Source organism: Eriocheir sinensis, chromosome 53 (genome assembly GCF_024679095.1).
Source record: "Eriocheir sinensis breed Jianghai 21 chromosome 53, ASM2467909v1, whole genome shotgun sequence".
NCBI classification, from domain to species: domain Eukaryota; kingdom Metazoa; phylum Arthropoda; class Malacostraca; order Decapoda; family Varunidae; genus Eriocheir; species Eriocheir sinensis.
Window position 1 is genome coordinate 7265786 of NC_066561.1, and position 17118 is coordinate 7282903.

Consider the following 17118-nt stretch of genomic DNA (forward strand, 5'->3'; position numbering starts at 1 on the left):
AAATGAGCAGTGAGAGCGGTCTATCTATCTGTCTATCTATCTATCTCACTATCACATAGGCTGCAAGCGTCCCCTGTCGAAACTCACGTCGGCGCTCCACCAGTAAAGACAGTACTATATAAACTTTGGCAGAAAAGAGAAAAGAAAAGACAGGAAGAGGAGACGTAAGGATCGAAGTTTAGAAACACAAAAGACCCAGACCGAGAAAAATAGACGACAGACCCAGAAAAAGCCATTGGAATTTTTTTTATTTGAAAATGAACACACCGAAGAAACAAATAGTATCATTACATAAGTTTTGGGCAATAAGAGAATAAAGAATGAAAGAAAAAGAGGAAAATAATAGACCCAGAGAGTAAAAATTTAATTTCCTGGTGCTCCCTTCACATGTATTAATATTTGTATAATCTCACTCTGTCCTGCCTGGGGGTAGGGATGGCATGTTCCTCCCTTCTCCCTTGTTGTTTACCTGCAACAATAAACTATCAATCAATCAATCAATCACATAAGGGAGTGCCGTTATAAAGGCGAATTTTTTTTTATTTGAAAATGAAAACACCGAAGAAACAAAAGCAACAGTACACAAGTTTTGGACAATAAGAGAAAAAGAGAATGAAAGAAAAAGAGAAAAAATAGACCCAGACAGTAAAAACACATCAGATTATGAAGACACCAAAGAAACAAAAGCAACAGTACACAAGTTTTGGACAATAAGAGTAAAAAGAATGCAAGAAATAGAGGAAAATAACAGACCCAGACAGTAGGACACATCAGGGAGTGCCGTTACAAAGGCGAAACTCACGACCGACAGTCAACACAACTGCCTCGGGGAACAACGGACCCAAACAGCGAGTGTGTCAACAAGGGAGGGAACGTCCGCCCCCTGACACTGAGGGAGCTGTGTGACCCTTCCTGGCGCTTCTTGACCTTCCATGACCCTTCCTGACCCTGGCTGGTGGTCGCGGCACTATAGGCCCCTCTCTATGAGCAAGGCCTCGTAATGGGACAGCCCTGAGCCACGATACCCCTCAGACACATATAAGGTACACGTAACATTCGCTTACGTATTTACTTACTTAATCATTTACTTATGCAACCAGGAATGAGAGTGAGAGGTGAAATAGAGGGCAGCAGGGTAGGTACGTAACCATGTACTGAACAACGTACTAATGGTCGCCCTGTCTGTGTATAGAGGCGGTTGTGAAACAATAACAATGGACTTAGAAAATCCAAGCCACCTAACTCTATAATTAAAGAGGCTTGCCCCCCTGGCCCCTCCCCAAGGTAAAACGTATACGAAAATGCATTATAATACTAATTCTTTCACGTGCTAAATTACTACGAATATTGGTTTGGAGTGGTTATTCTTAAGTTTTGCCCTGGGAACTATGCTTCTGTAGTCCTGCCCATGCGGTAAAGACGGCTGCCTGTGTCTTTGTTGACAACTTTGTGCGTGAACAACCACTGTGTGACCTGCATGAAGGAATGTGGGAAGTGTTCACTCACTCCCCTGGTTCTCTGTCTGCTGTGATGTCCACCCTACATTGCCACTGTATTACTCTGGTTGTCTACCTGTTAGGACCTGGCTACTTCTGTTTCTTATTTTGTCTTTTGCAGGGTCATGAACAAGTGTATTTTGTGTACTCTCCATCTGTCTCTCTGTCTGCCCTCATGTCCACCCTGCACTGCCATTTTAGTACTTTGGTTGCCCATCTTTTATGACCTGGCTAGTTTCATTTCTAAGGTCATCAACAAGTTCGTTTTATGTACCGACAGAAGCCGTGAAGGATGAGTCGGGCAGAGAATGAGGCGTATTGGGGATCAACGGACACAGCTCCATCTGCCCTCGACAACTTCTTCGATGAGGATGTATGTTTGTGATATCTCTCTACCCAAACTTTTGTGTCATTCAACCAAACATAAACTCTGATGAATATAACCTAACCTAACCCCAAACTTAAATAGCTTTGTTAGGCAGTCTTGTTAACAGTAATATTACCTAACATAAGCTTTGATGAAGATGTAACTCAGCAATATTAGTTTACTGAATCCTGTTGTACATATAATCTGAATCCTCTCCTAAATATAGTCTGAAACCTGTATTTTTTTTTTTTTTTACGGTAAGGGAAAGAGTTCAAGGGCAAAAAGAAATGAGAAAAAAGCCTGCTAACGTAAATCTGAATCCTGTTGCAAAATTATAAACTGTATCTTCTCATGAATATAATCTGAATCCTCTCTTATTTTTTCATTTACTTTTTTTTACTGCAAGGGAGACAGCTCAAGGGCACTAAAACAAATTGATATTAAAAAAAAGCTCACCAAGTGCTGCTCAAACAAAAGAACAAGAGGTCAAAAGACTGATCAATTTCGGGAGAAGATAAACTGAATAAACTGAATCCTGTCACCAACACAAACCTCTCATGAATATAATAACCACTTGAGTCGAAGAACATTCCCACCATAATCCTTCCTTTGCTTCCTTTCCCAGTGTGAGGTGGGATGGACGGGCAATTTGTCAGAGTTCCATTTCTCCAAAGGCAAACCCCCCCAGCCGCCCAACCTCAGAGGCGGCGTTGAGGGAGGCGGTGGCGGTGGCGGCAGCATCACGGACAACATCACTGTGCGCTCGGCGTCTGACTGGAACATAGGTAAGACGCAGAGTGGGTTGCCAATTGGTTATGTTTCACTTATGTTATTATTGTTATTGATATTATCTTTTTACTTCACTCATTGGTTTTGTTTCTCTATGTTTCACTGTTTTGGTTATGTTCCACTCCAAGTAGTACTCGTGTAAGAAATATATAGGTCTGCTGTGAAAACTGTTGGGAGAATTACCCGTAGTGATTGGTTTTGTAGCTCAGTTCACATGACAGCCTTTTTACCTTTGTCTGCCACTGTTTTGATATTTCTGTAAGTCAAAACTCCATCACATGTCTTCAGAATATGGATATGATCATCTGCTTCTACTTCTTTTTTCTTCTTTTTCTTCTTCTTTTCACTCAACATGATTATTTTCCCTTATGGAGTTGGATGGAGAAAATAGATATGTTACTTTGAGGATAATGTATGGGATATGGTTCACAGCTAATGCCTTTGTTTCTGGTCGTCAGTTGATGCTGAGGGAACCGGGAACACCAGCAGCAGCAGCAGCCGTGTGTCGGGGGTGGGCAAGGCCATTGGTGAGAAACTTGACTCCTGGAAGCCGCCCTCCGTCTCCATCAAGTGGAACTCATCGCAAGGTGCTGACCGCAGGGTGTAGTGAAAAGCAAAGCAACTCAACCACCAAAAATTGCTATTTCATTAATTCACCATGATCAAAGAATAATTATCATCCTCATTAGAGTATAGAATATGATTTACTGTATAATTTATGTCTACATGATATTTTTTTAGGATTCTTGAACTTATATTAGAGTGAATTTCTCTTGTGTGTTTCATTTCCTAATTTTTTTTTCAGGACAAGGAAGTTCTTCGTGTGTGCAGTGTATTTCCAAAGACACTGAAATACAACAGCTAAAGAAAAGATTAGAGGTGAGAGGAACTATGTAATATACCTTTACTTATTCTTGGTGTTTCTAGTGCAAGGTAATTAGTGTTCTGGTAAAAAGTAGCGTCACCTTGCCTTTTATCTGATATTATATGTTCCTTTCTGTGTCTTTTGGTATTAGCTCAGGTAATGCATCAAGAGTAGTTTTAAAATGGTTACTCATCCATAAAATCAAAGCTCACATCATCAACAGTTCATCCCATTACCACCCTGGGCCTCAGTCATCACCCATTCATTACAGAACTCATACTCCCGGTACAACCTGACGCTGCCGCCGGATGACACAGTGAACCGGATCATCCTGGCTCAGCCGTACTCGCTGGAGAGTTACCGGAGCCTGGAGGACAAGCTGGCCCTGCTGGACACGGCTCTGGGCACCATGGATGGCAGTGCAGTGCTGGCAACTGTTCTGCACCTCAAAAACTCGGTTAAAAAGTCCATCTTTACAACGGTCAGTAGAAAGAGAATTAAAGTTATCTTTGCACTATTTTTTTATTTTTACTTTTTACAGGAAAGGAAGCAGCTCAAGGGCATGAAAAAGTGCAGAATAAAAGCCGCTAAATGCTCCTAAAAAAGATAAAAGTAGCGAGTGGCCGAAAGAGAGGTCAATTTCGGGTGGAGAGGTGCCTTGATACCTCTCCTACTATATTCATGGGTTGGGAAAGAGGCCAACCCAAACCAAAGGAATAACAACTTGAGTATTGCTAATATTCCACTCTATTCTATTCTCATATATCGGAGCAGTGCTTAAGACGGTTTACTCTTAGTTTATTTTCCTTTTACGATTTTACTGTTTCCTTTGCCGTAAAAAAAGACTGAAATGCAATCACTGTCATCTTGTGGTATAAGGTTCAACAACTTCCATGAATACTTCTTTTTGTTTGAGAAGTTTTTACCCTTTTGTATTTTGTGAAAGTTTCTTCTGATGATGTTTCTTATGATGTGAGAAATTTTCAACCCTATGTATTTTGTGAAAGTTTCTTATGACGATGTTTCTTATGATGACGATGATTCTTGTGATGTGAGAAATTTTTAATGCTATGTATTTTGCGAAGGTTACTCATGATGTTTCCTATGATGATGATTCTTATGATGTGAGAAATATCTAACCCTTTGTATTTCGTGAAGGTCACTCATGATGCCTCGTTTGTTTCTACAGGAGATGCAAACCAGGCCACAAGCGTGTAACCTCTACATGAACTACCTGCGGAAGCGACACAAGTATTCCGAGGCGATCGACTTCTTGAGGTAATGTTTGTTTATTGTGACTCGAATATGCACGCTCCTCCTCCTCCTTCTCCTCATAACTCGGCTTGTAACCTTTCTCGCTGCCTTGAAAAAGTACTGATGAAGAGAACTATGTATGATACTTGTGATTCCTGAGAAAGTCAAACTGCTACTTAACTTTCCTCAATTATTTTTGTTTCCTTTCCTTTCAGTTTACTCGGGAAGCCTGAAGATGCCGCTGTAAGTTTGCATACTGTTCACCTCTGAGATAGTCTTTGATGCGGTACGAAGCTTCACAGTGACTTGTATGGGGATGAAAGAGTCTGGCTTGTAATCATAAACATATTGCGGCCGAGCTCACATACTTGACGAGGCTTTTGTAGGTGTTATCGGCATTTCTGAGAGTAGTTTAATGACCTTAGTGGTAGTTTGAACCTTCTTCTGTACCATGAACCTGAAAAAACACTTATTAAAACCCGATTAGTCTCTTTTTTTTGGCATTTCTGTGGGTAGTTCAATGACCCTGGTGGTAGTTTGACCCTTCCTCTGTACTATGAACCTGAAAAAACACTCATTAAAACCCGATTAGTCTCTTTTTTGGCATTTCAAAGGGTGAAAAAACTTATTAAAACCCAGTTAGTGAACCTTTTGCACTATGAACTTAAAAAACACTCTTTAAAATCTGATTAATCCCTTATTTGGCCTTTGAAAATAGCTGATGTGAGAGGTTGAAACATCTAAAAATACCAACCTCTGTTTCATGTTTCAGATCCTCTCGTACGAGCTGGCACTCACCGGCAAGACTCCCGAGGTCAAGATCAAGAACATGGAGAAGGCTCTGGACTCCCACTTCACACACTCATCCCTGTCCATGGAAGCCAAGCAGGTCAAGGATCACATCAAGCTAATAGGTGTTGGATCCTTTCCGTTCCATTTTTATAGTAACAGAAGCAGTTCAACGGAAAAGAACAAACAAACAAAAAAAATTGCCAAGCACTCCTCCTGAACTGTTCATATAGTGTAGATTTGCTTTTTAACCCGTCCGCTGCAATTGGCACGGATTTGGCTTTCACTGGTAGCCTGGTAACATATACTCCCAGGTCTTTCTCTGCCTCTGTGGTGGGTAGTGGAGTGTTTCCCATGTGGTATTGGTGTGCTGGATATCCCTTCACTGGTAGCCTGGTAACATATACTCCCAGGTCTTTCTCTGCCTCTGTGGTGGGTAGTGGAGTGTTTCCCATGTGGTATTGGTGTGCTGGATATCCCTTCACTGGTAGCCTGGTAACATATACTCCCATGTCTTTCTCTGCCTCTGTGGTGGGTAGTGGAGTGTTTCCCATGTGGTATTGGTGTGCTGGATATCCCTTCACTGGTAGCCTGGTAACATATACTCCCATGTCTTTCTCTGCCTCTGTGGTGGGTAGTGGAGTGTTTCCCATGTGGTATTGGTGTGCTGGATATCCCTTCACTGGTAGCCTGGTAACATATACTCCCATGTCTTTCTCTGCCTCTGTGGTGGATAGTGGAGTGTTTCCCATGTGGTATTGGTGTGCTCGATATCCCTTCACTGGTAGCCTGGTAACATATATTCCCAGGTCTTTCTCTGCCTCTGTGGTGGATAGTGGAGTGTTTCCCATGTGGTATTGGTGCGCTGGATATCCCTTCACTGGTTGCCTGGTAATATATATTCCCAGGTCTTTCTCTGCCTCTGTGGTTGATAGTGGAGTGTTTCCCATGTGGTATTGGTATGCTGGATTTCCCCTCCCAAGGTGCATGACTTTACATTTTTCTTCATTGAATTGTAGCAGCCACTTTTTTTGTTCCATTTCTGTAGCTTGGTGATGGCTTCTTGTAGGAAATCCACAGTCAAGGGGTTATAATAGAATCGTCTGCAAAGAGGGACAAAAATCGCAATAGGGAAACACAGTATGGCGTAAGATAATATTCCTAGCATTACACATGAACCCCCCACTAGGCCATGCACAGCTATAACATATACCCTCAACTTTACCTTTTATCTGACTCTTTCCATCCCTTCCAGAGCGGCAGATGGCCATAGACGAAGCAGACTCCAAGGACTTCACCAACCCCATGCTGATGAAATACCCGAGGGCAGCCAGCGTCACTGAAAAGTCCCTCCTGACGACACTCTTCTACTGCTGCATGTACCACTGGGAGGCCGGGGAGGGTCACTTGGGGAGTCCACTGGCGCTGAGAAAGGCATTTGACATCAACGACCGTGCGCTGCTGTGGACGGTGCTGCGGGGACGGGCGAGGGTGAACCACTGGCCACTGCCCTCCGAACTTGACTCCTGGCTCGGTAGCAAGGTATGGAGAGCAAGCTGTGTTGGTTGTGCTGGTTGTTTTGCGAATCTTCAAACATATGATTGCCAGCACCTTATGGTATAAATCAACAAAGAATGGCCTCACTTTATTGCATAGAAAGTCTCGTTAGTAAGGAAGCATTTTTTAATTTTCTGAGTCAAGACCTATAGTGACTGTTTGGGGTTTTGTTAGGTTAAGTTAGGTTAAGTTTAGGGTATCTTCAAACACATGATTGCCAGCACCTTATGGTATAAATCAACAGAGAATAACCTCACTTTGTTGTATAGAAAGTCTCGTTAGTAAGGAAGCATATATGAGTTTTCTGAGTCAAGACCTATAGTAACTGTTTGGGGTTTTGTTAGGTTAGGTTAGGTTAGGTTAAGTTTAGGGTATCTTCAAACACATGATTGCCAGCACCTTATGGTATAAATCAACAGAGAATGACCTAACTTTGTTGCATAGAAAGTCTCATTAGTAAGGAAGCATTTTTGAATTTTCTGAGTCAAGACCTCAAGTAACTGTTTAGGGTTTTGCTAGGTTAGGTTAGGTTAAGTTAGGTTAAGTTTTGGGTATCTTCAAACACATGATTGCCAGCACCTTATGGTATAAATCAACAATGAATGGCCTCACTTTGTTGCATAGAAAGTCTCGTTAGTAAGGAAGCATATATGAGTTTTCTGAGTCAAGACCTATAGTAACTGTTTGGGGTTTTGCTAGGTTAGGTTAGGTTAAGTTTAGGGTATCTTCAAACACATGATAGCCAGCACCTTATGGTATAAATCAACAATGAATGGCCTCACTTTGTTGCATAGAAAGTCTCGTTAGTAAGGAAGCATATATGAGTTTTCTGAGTCAAGACCTATAGTAACTGTTTGGGGTTTTGTTAGGTTAAGTTAGGTTAAGTTTAGGGTATCTTCAAACACATGATTGCCAGCACCTTAAGGTATAAATCAACAGAGAATGACCGCACTTTGTTATATAGAAAGTCTTGTTAGTAAGGAAGCATTTTTGAATTTTCTGAGTCAAGACCTCAAGTAACTGTTTAGGGTTTTGCTAGGTTAGGTTAGGTTAAGTTTAGGGTATCTTCAAACACATGATTGCCAGCACCTTATGGTATAAATCAACAATGAATGGCCTCACTTTGTTGTATAGAAAGTCTCATTAGTAAGGAAGCATATATGAGTTTTCTGAGTCAAGACCTATAGTAACTGTTTGGGGTTTTGTTAGGTTAGGTTAGGTTAAGTTTAGGGTATCTTCAAACATATGATAGCCAGCACCTTATGGTATAAATCAACAATGAATGGCCTCACTTTGTTGCATAGAAAGTCTCGTTAGTAAGGAAGCATTTTTGAATTTTCTGTCAAGACCTCAAGTAACTGTTTAGGGTTTTGCTAGGTTAGGTTAGGTTAAGTTTAGGGTATCTTCAAACACATGATAGCCAGCACCTTATGGTATAAATCAACAATGAATGGCCTCACTTTGTTGCATAGAAAGTCTCGTTAGTAAGGAAGCATATATGAGTTTTCTGAGTCAAGACCTATAGTAACTGTTTGGGGTTTTGTTAGGTTAGGTTAGGTTAAGTTTAGGGTATCTTCAAACACATGATTGCCAGCACCTTATGGTATAAATCAACAATGAATGGCCTCACTTTGTTGCATAGAAAGTCTCGTTAGTAAGGAAGCATATATGAGTTTTCTGAGTCAAGACCTATAGTAACTGTTTGGGGTTTTGTTAGGTTAGGTTAGGTTAAGTTTAGGGTATCTTCAAACACATGATTGCCAGCACCTTATGGTATAAATCAACAATGAATGGCCTCACTTTGTTGTATAGAAAGTCTCGTTAGTAAGGAAGCATATATGAGTTTTCTGAGTCAAGACCTATAGTAACTGTTTGGGGTTTTGTTAGGTTAAGTTTAGGGTATCTTCAAACACATGATTGCCAGCACCTTATGGTATAAATCAACAGAGAATGACCTCACTTTGTTGTATAGAAAGTCTTGTTAGTAAGGAAGCATTTTTGAATTTTCTGAGTCAAGACCTATAGTAACTGTTTGGGGTTTTGTTAGGTTAGGTTAGGTTAGGTTAAGTTTAGGGTATCTTCAAACACATGATAGCCAGCACCTTATGGTATAAATCAACAATGAATGGCCTCACTTTGTTGCATAGAAAGTCTCGTTAGTAAGGAAGCATTTTTGAATTTTCTGTCAAGACCTCAAGTAACTGTTTAGGGTTTTGCTAGGTTAGGTTAGGTTAAGTTTAGGGTATCTTCAAACACATGATTGCCAGCACCTTATGGTATAAATCAACAATGAATGGCCTCACTTTGTTGCATAGAAAGTCTCGTTAGTAAGGAAGCATATATGAGTTTTCTGAGTCAAGACCTATAGTAACTGTTTGGGGTTTTGTTAGGTTAGGTTAGGTTAAGTTTAGGGTATCTTCAAACACATGATAGCCAGCACCTTATGGTATAAATCAACAATGAATGGCCTCACTTTGTTGCATAGAAAGTCTCGTTAGTAAGGAAGCATTTTTGAATTTTCTGAGTTAAGACTTATAGTAACTGTTTGGGGTTTGGTTAGGTTAGGTTAGGTTAGGTTAAGTTTATGGTATGCTCAAACACATGATTGCCAGCACCTTATGGTATAAATCAACAGTGAATGACCTCACTTTGTTGTATAGAAAGTCTCGTTAGTAAGGAAGCATATATGAGTTTTCTGAGTCAAGACCTATAGTAACTGTTTGGGGTTTTGTTAGGTTAGGTTAGGTTAAGTTTATGGTATGCTCAAACACATGATTGCCAGCACCTTATGGTATAAATCAACAGTGAATGACCTCACTTTGTTGTATAGAAAGTGTCGTTATTAAGGAAGCATTTTTTAATTTTCTGAGTCATAACTGTTTGGGGTTTTGTTAGGTTAGGTTAGGTTAGGTTAAGTTTAGGGTATCTTCAAACACATGGTAGCCAGCACCTTATGGTATAAATCAACAATGAATGGCCTCACTTTGTTGTATTGAAAGTCTCGTTAATAAGGAAGCATATATGAGTTTTCTGAGTCAAGACCTATAGTAACTGTTTGGGGTTTGGTTAGGTTAGGTTAAGTTAAGTTAAGTTTATGGTATCCCCAAACAAATGATTGCCAACACCTTATGGTATAAATCAACAGTGAATGACCTCACTTTTCTGCATAGAAAGTCTCGTTAGTAAGGAAGCATATATGAACTTTCTGTTTGGGGTTTTGTAGGGTTAGGTTAGGTTAAGTTTAGGGTATCTTTAAACACATGATAGCCAGCACCTTATGGTATAAATCAACAGTGAATGACCTCACTTTTCTGCATAGAAAGTCTTGTTAGTAAGGAAGCATATATGATTTTTCTGTTTGGGGTTTTGTTGGGTTAGGTTAGGCTAAGGTTAGGGTATCTTCAAACACATGATAGCCAGCACCTTATGGTATAAATCAACAAAGAACCCCAGTGGTGACGCGTATCTCGTTTTCCTCACAGGGTTTGTTGGGGGCTCTGGGCTCACTCACCTCGGCATTTGGAGGCTCAGGGAAAATACTGACAACAGGGATCAAGGCGACTCTTCCCATGGACCGAGTAGTGCACACTCTCCATGGCAGCGGCGCGCCCTCCAACGTGAGTACTGTAGCTAGACCCTGCTTTGAAGTCCGATTGGGTGAGTCAAGACCTATAATAACTGTAGGGGGTTTTGTTAGGTTAGGTTAGGTTAGGTTAGGTTAGGTTATAATTAGGTTATCTTCAAACACATGATTTAGCACATTTTATTTAGCAAACAACTTTAAATAGTAAATAGCTGATGTATGAGAGAGAGAATGTTGTTTGGGGGGTGATGTGGCAGTGCTGTGGAAGGCTCGGGTCCCACTCAAACGGACCTCTTATTTGTCTTACTATGATGAGAAGGCACAGTGATTTAGTGGTTCCAGAAAACAGGATCCTTTAGATATTGTTTTTGTCTCTCTGTTTTATTATTTATTGTCACTCGTTTTTCACAGTGACTTGGTGATTTTCCTCCCCAGTGTTTTTGTTCAGCATTCGTCTCTGTGTTCCTCGGCAGGTGTTGGCTGTCTACATAGGCTTGATAGACAGTGTGGATATGCGCCTGAAGCTGGCCGTCAACTACAAATGTCACCAGGCAGTCATTGATGTGAGTAAAGGCAACTGAATCATTTTATGCCCAGTTGCTGTACCTTAAGTTGAAAGAATGGTATACATCAGATTACAGCGATGATATGACAATAGCGACAGTGCAAAGTAGAGATAGATGATCAAATACTCTACCTTTGGCTGTAAAGAATGGTATAAAACAAAGGTTATGATAAGTTAAAATGCAAAGTAAGAGTTTTATTTATGCCGAGTGATTCCACAGTTCCACATCATTTTTGTGATTTCTTCATTATATAACTTATGAGGAAGTAGAGCAGAATGACCATTGAATCTTGAGGCCTGAATAGAGAGGCTGACAAAGATGAGGAGAAATACTGATGTGAGAATTGAAAGTATCTTATAATACCAACCATAGCGTTTGAATGGCATCTCCTCTCTATCATCCCATGCTTAAGTGTTAATGGTTGTTGTCTGTGTGTTTCAGGTCCACATCAGCCAGAAGGATCGCACTGCCCTGGAGCACTACATGAAGGAGATCCCTGCAGGGTCCCCGGAGTACCTCAAGGCAGAGAGTGCACTGAAGGTGAGCTCAGGCAGGCCATCAGGGCAGCCGGGGGATGGTTAACAGTAGTCTCTCCGTCATATTAAACATTTTGGGTGTAGATGATGATGGTGGTGGTGGTGTGTAATATCTAGAGGAATATTAACAATAGTTCTTATTTGACCTAACCTTACCTAACCTTACCTTACCCTACCTTACCTGACCTTCCCTTACCTTTACCTCACCTAATCTAAGACCTAACTTTACCTTACCTTACTTTATCTTACCTAACCTAACCTTACCTTACTTCACCTAAATTTACCTTACCCTACCTAACTTTACTTAACTTTACCTTACCTAACCTTGTTCTACCTTACATTGCTTTACCTTACCTTACCTAACCTTATCTGACCTTATCTAACCTCACCTTACCTTAATTTCCCTTACCTGACTTCACCTTACCTTACCTAACCTAACCATACCTAACCTTACCATACCGTCCTTTCCTTTCCTTTCTTTTACTTCTTTTAATTTACTTATTCACCTCAACTTTACCTAACTTCACCTAACAGTACCTCAATTTCTGTTCTTTTCCCAGACTGCGAAATGGAAAAACTAGAAATGGAAAAACTATCCTCCAGCATCTCTTTGTACAAGCCTCGGGTGCTACTTCTGGGTCCATCTCACGAGGCAAGGATTAGCTTGTCCTAGAAACAGTAATTATGGCTCTGACAAGTCTTTCATATAACTGCTACTTCATCTCACTGCTCACTTTTCTAATTGTTTTGTTTTGTTTGTATCTGTGTTGTGCCCAGAGTAGGTATTGGGCAGTCATATATAGTTTACCTGCAAGATTATATATATATTTCTATGCATATTATCACATATTCCGACAAGCTGCCTTCCCAAGTGATGTGAAGATGTTGAATGTGCTATGTTGATATACTTGAAGTGAGTGGACATCAAAGTGGGTCAGGTTCCACATAAAAACTGCCTGATTGCATGTCACATGAGATTTTAGCAAGGAATACATGATCTGTTTCCATTAGTTTCCAGTCATTGTCCTTCCAGCCTCCATGAAAACAGCAGGTGACAGAATTTCAGAGCACCAACCCAACCAGGAGGCTTCGTGGTGCAGTGGTTAGCACCCTCAGCTCACAATCGAGAGAGCCCGGGTTCGATTCCAGGGCGGAGTGGAAAAATTTGGGCGGCTTTTCCGATACCCTACGCCCCTGTCCACCCAGCAGTGAATGGGTACCAGGTATTAATCGGGGGTTGTGTCCCGTCTCCTGGGGTCTGTTCCCTTCTCCTATAATTCCTTCTCCTGTCTCTCTCCGACATATAACCATAGATGTTGCGCCGACTAAACGAAACTTTCCAACCAACCCAACCAAACCACAGCGAGGAAAGATTTCATTTGTTGGCTAACTAACGAAAACCAGTGACTGTAAAACCGCCCCTCAGTAAGTTAACACCAACCCAGCCATCATCAACAGTCTCAGAATAACCCAAGCACCATCAACATAAGGGAGAGATCAAAATTATGAGACTCAGAGAATAGCTACCATTTGCTGACAAGGAAGTAATGATGCAATGGTAGATATAGTAAGTGAATTTCAGTGATATTTGCAGTAAGGGGAAGTAAGAAAGGAATGGTAGAAATAGTTAGTGATGCGTGAATGCTGTTTGTAGTAGAATTAGCTAATGAAACAATGGAAGAATAACTGGTAGATGAGGGAATGCTGTTTGTAGTAGAATTAGCTAATGAAACAATGGAAGAATAACTAGTAGATGAGGGAATGCTGTTTGTAGTAGAATGAGCTAATGAAACAATGGGATAACTAGTAGATGAGGGAATGCTGTTTGTAGTAGAATGAGCTAATGAAACAATGGGATAACTAGTAGATGAGGGAATGCTGTTTGTAGTAGAATTAGCTAATGAAACAATGGAAGAATAACTGGTAGATGAGGGAATGCTGTTTGTAGTAGAATGAGCTAATGAAACAATGGGATAACTAGTAGATGAGGGAATGCTGTTTGTAGTAGAATGAGCTAATGAAACAATGGGATAACTAGTAGATGAGGGAATGCTGTTTGTAGTAGAATGAGCTAATGAAACAATGGAAGAATAACTGGTAGATGAGGGAATGCTGTTTGTAGTAGAATGAGCTAATGAAACAATGGGATAACTTGTAGATGAGGGAATGCTGTTTGTAGTAGAATTAGCCAATGAAACAATGGGATAACTAGTAGATGAGGGAATGCTGTTTGTAGTAGAATGAGCTAATGAAACAATGGGATAACTAGTAGATGAGGGAATGCTGTTTGTAGTAGAATGAGCCAATGAAACAATGGGATAACTAGTAGATGAGGGAATGCTGTTTGTAGTAGAATGAGCTAATGAAACAATGGGATAACTAGTAGATGAGGGAATGCTGTTTGTAGTAGAATTAGCCAATGAAACAATGGGATAACTAGTAGATGAGGGAATGCTGTTTGTAGTAGAATGAGCTAATGAAACAAATCAAACAATGGTAGAACTAGTAAATGATGAGTGAATCCCAATTGTAGAAGATGAGGTGATGGGACAATGGAAGAACTAGTAGATAAGGGAATGCCATTTGCAGTATAAGGCGGTAATGTTATGATGGAGAACTAACAATATTGAAGAGTGAACGCCATTTCCAGTACTAGTAATGAAGCAATGCAAGACTCGGGTAAGTGAAAACTGATGAGAGAGAAAATGGATGGATGGATTAATAAGAGCAGCTGGTGGTGGGTATACTTCTGGACAAGAGTTGAAGATAAGGCAACCCATAGCCCTCAACGCCTATAGGAACACGACACATCATCGGTAAGTGGATATATGATGGACAAGTTAAGGATATTGTAGTACTGTGGTAGGATAGGTTGTATAGTGTTAATAGTGGTAGTTTCAGGTTATCTGCATGAAACATAGAAAACTGGTAAGCCTGTAGGGGGAACTGTAGGATATTGTAGTATTGGTGAGATGGTATAGTGTTAATACTTAATAGTGGTAGTTTCAGGTTATCTGCATGAAGCTAATAGAAAAATGGATAAGCTGGAGGTAATTGAAGAGGAAGTGTTGGTTAGGAGTGAGGCAGTGAAGGGTCATTCGTGTTTGAACCCTCCAGTGAAGCCTCGTTCAGGTAAGGTTCATTTTTGTTCCTGAATAACATTTTAACTACATGTTCTTTATTTATTTTTCTCTTGTGCTCAGTCAAAATAGACACAAGAACAGCATATGACTGAAAATATATATAGCTATGATCAAGGAGGTTCAAATTGGGTGGTTTAAAATGCTGAATGGCTTTTTAATTAGAATTGCTCATTGGGTGACGTCATTGAGCGAGGCTTTTAAACTACTGAGAGAGAGAGAAAGAGAGAGAGAGAGAGAGAGAGAGAGAGAGAGAGAGATTAACTGGTCCTTGAGACAAAACCTTGATACGTTATAATATTAAAAAAAAGAGCTCTAATAGGCAACCTGTGATGAATCGTCGCTAATAATGATGTCTTTCTATAATATGTGAGGGAGTGAATGGATTGGGAAGAGTTAGAAATGAGTATTAGTAAAATCAGCTAATCACGAAGCAGCCACGCGGTCTGTTCAGTGTTTCAAAGCTGCTTCGCTCGCTGCTTCGCCTCAGCCCACAGTCCACTCCAGTCCTCAGTCTTCTCCACTACTAAGTCCACCGTCCTCTCTTCACCTTCAGTAATACACACTCCACATCACAGAGTCAATTTGCTGATAAAAGTCCTAGGAAACCACAAAACAGTGAAAAAGAAGAAAGGAAAGTGTGTAGCCAAGATTCACAGAGGTCAGGGTGTCTGTCGTGGTGGTTGAGAACTTGCAGAATGGTGTGATGAGGTTTGTGGATAATATTGTGATGTTAATTGTTTATATTGTGATGATCAGTTGCCAAATTTAAGGTTGTGGGGGGAGGTTGTTTTTCAGTGTTTTGGGATGCTGGTATGGGACATAGGTTACTTTACCAGGTGGAGGGGAGTAGCGGGATTTATTTTGTTATTATTATTTCCTTTTTTGTGTGCCCTTGAGCTGTCTCCTTTGTTGTAAAAAAAAAGAAAAAAAAAAGGTCTAGAATCACACCCAACTCACTCCACTGGCTGACATTGCTTTGTTACGGTAGTTTATTGGGTGAATGTGTAGTTTAGCTCTGCCATTTCTCATACATTTTAAAATTATGGATTAAGGGCAAAAGTATATACATGCACTTTAACCATAATTATGAAGGCGTGCATGGTTGGAAAGTAACCTCCTAAGCAAATCTCTCTTTTGGCCTCTCATTTTTACTTTGTTTATAGGAGAGTGATTAGTGGGCTTTTTTATATTTATTTTTGCCACTGAGCAATTAGTGTAAAAAATAGCCATGCCAGTACTGCAGATGTGTAACAGTCTGGCTGGTGGCTGTGGTGTGGGGTGCAGTGGTTGGGATCGCATAGGTTAGGTTAGTTTATAGCCGTATGTGCCTTCATATTATCAATTGGTCAGTGAGGGCGTACGCAGGGGGGCGCGTCGTCTCGCTCTTTATGAAAATGCTACAATCTCGGCTATATTGCAGGCCTTGTAGGGCAACTGTTATCAGGTTAGTCACTGGAGGGACTGTGTTTAGTATTCTATGATTGCAAAATATTTAAAAGTAATAATTTCTAAAAAGAATTATGTGCAAGATGTTATCAAACTTTCATATTAGTTTAAATGTCTTATTTAATTAGCTGTAGCTATATATCTTTGACTTGCCAAAGGATGGTGCCACAGCATGTCCACTTTTCATTTTAATACACACACACACACACACACACACAGGCCCTTGATTGCCGAGTGTTCCAGTACTGAGGATATTTATTATACAGGTTACTCTGAGAATTTTAATGACAGTTCATATGAAAGGATCAATAACTCAATGATAGAACAGTGAAGGTCTGATATATATTTAGATAATTATTTTATTGCAATCAAACATTTTCAAATGATATTTAGAAATCATGACACATTTTTATTGTATACTTAACTGGTAATTATTGCAAGTCACAGTTAGTTTTTGGTAGATGGAGGTGGTGGTGGCTTGGAAGCACACATGTGCCATACAAACCTTAATGTTCTGTTTCATGTGCTGAGGGCCGACACCTGAGGCAGCTTGGCCACACCCAAGGCCTGGGCGTATGAAGGCCTGACTGGACAGACCACAGACTTGCTACGTATGCTTCTTACAAAGTGTTTGGGCTGTGCCTCCCACTCTGCTGCCTCAGTCTTCCCTGCAAGAGGACAAACTCATGGGAGGTGAAGCCCCAAAAACATAAGAGGTGTGTGTAGC

General features: G+C 40.5%; 1 protein-coding gene across 1 annotated transcript; it reads left to right on the forward strand.

The window, feature by feature from the left end:
- Positions 1–817: 817 nt before the first annotated feature.
- Positions 818–12812, forward strand: LOC126983299 (spermatogenesis-defective protein 39 homolog). The gene is made up of 14 exons (XM_050835962.1): positions 818–1043; positions 1777–1869; positions 2489–2648; positions 3111–3239; positions 3458–3531; positions 3789–3998; positions 4707–4795; positions 4987–5014; positions 5544–5685; positions 6816–7102; positions 10600–10734; positions 11174–11263; positions 11708–11806; positions 12363–12812. The coding sequence occupies exons 2-14, from the start codon at positions 1789–1791 to the stop codon at positions 12381–12383; spliced, it is 1545 nt and encodes a 514-aa protein (XP_050691919.1). The 5' UTR covers positions 818–1043; positions 1777–1788; the 3' UTR covers positions 12384–12812.
- Positions 12813–17118: the final 4306 nt, after the last annotated feature.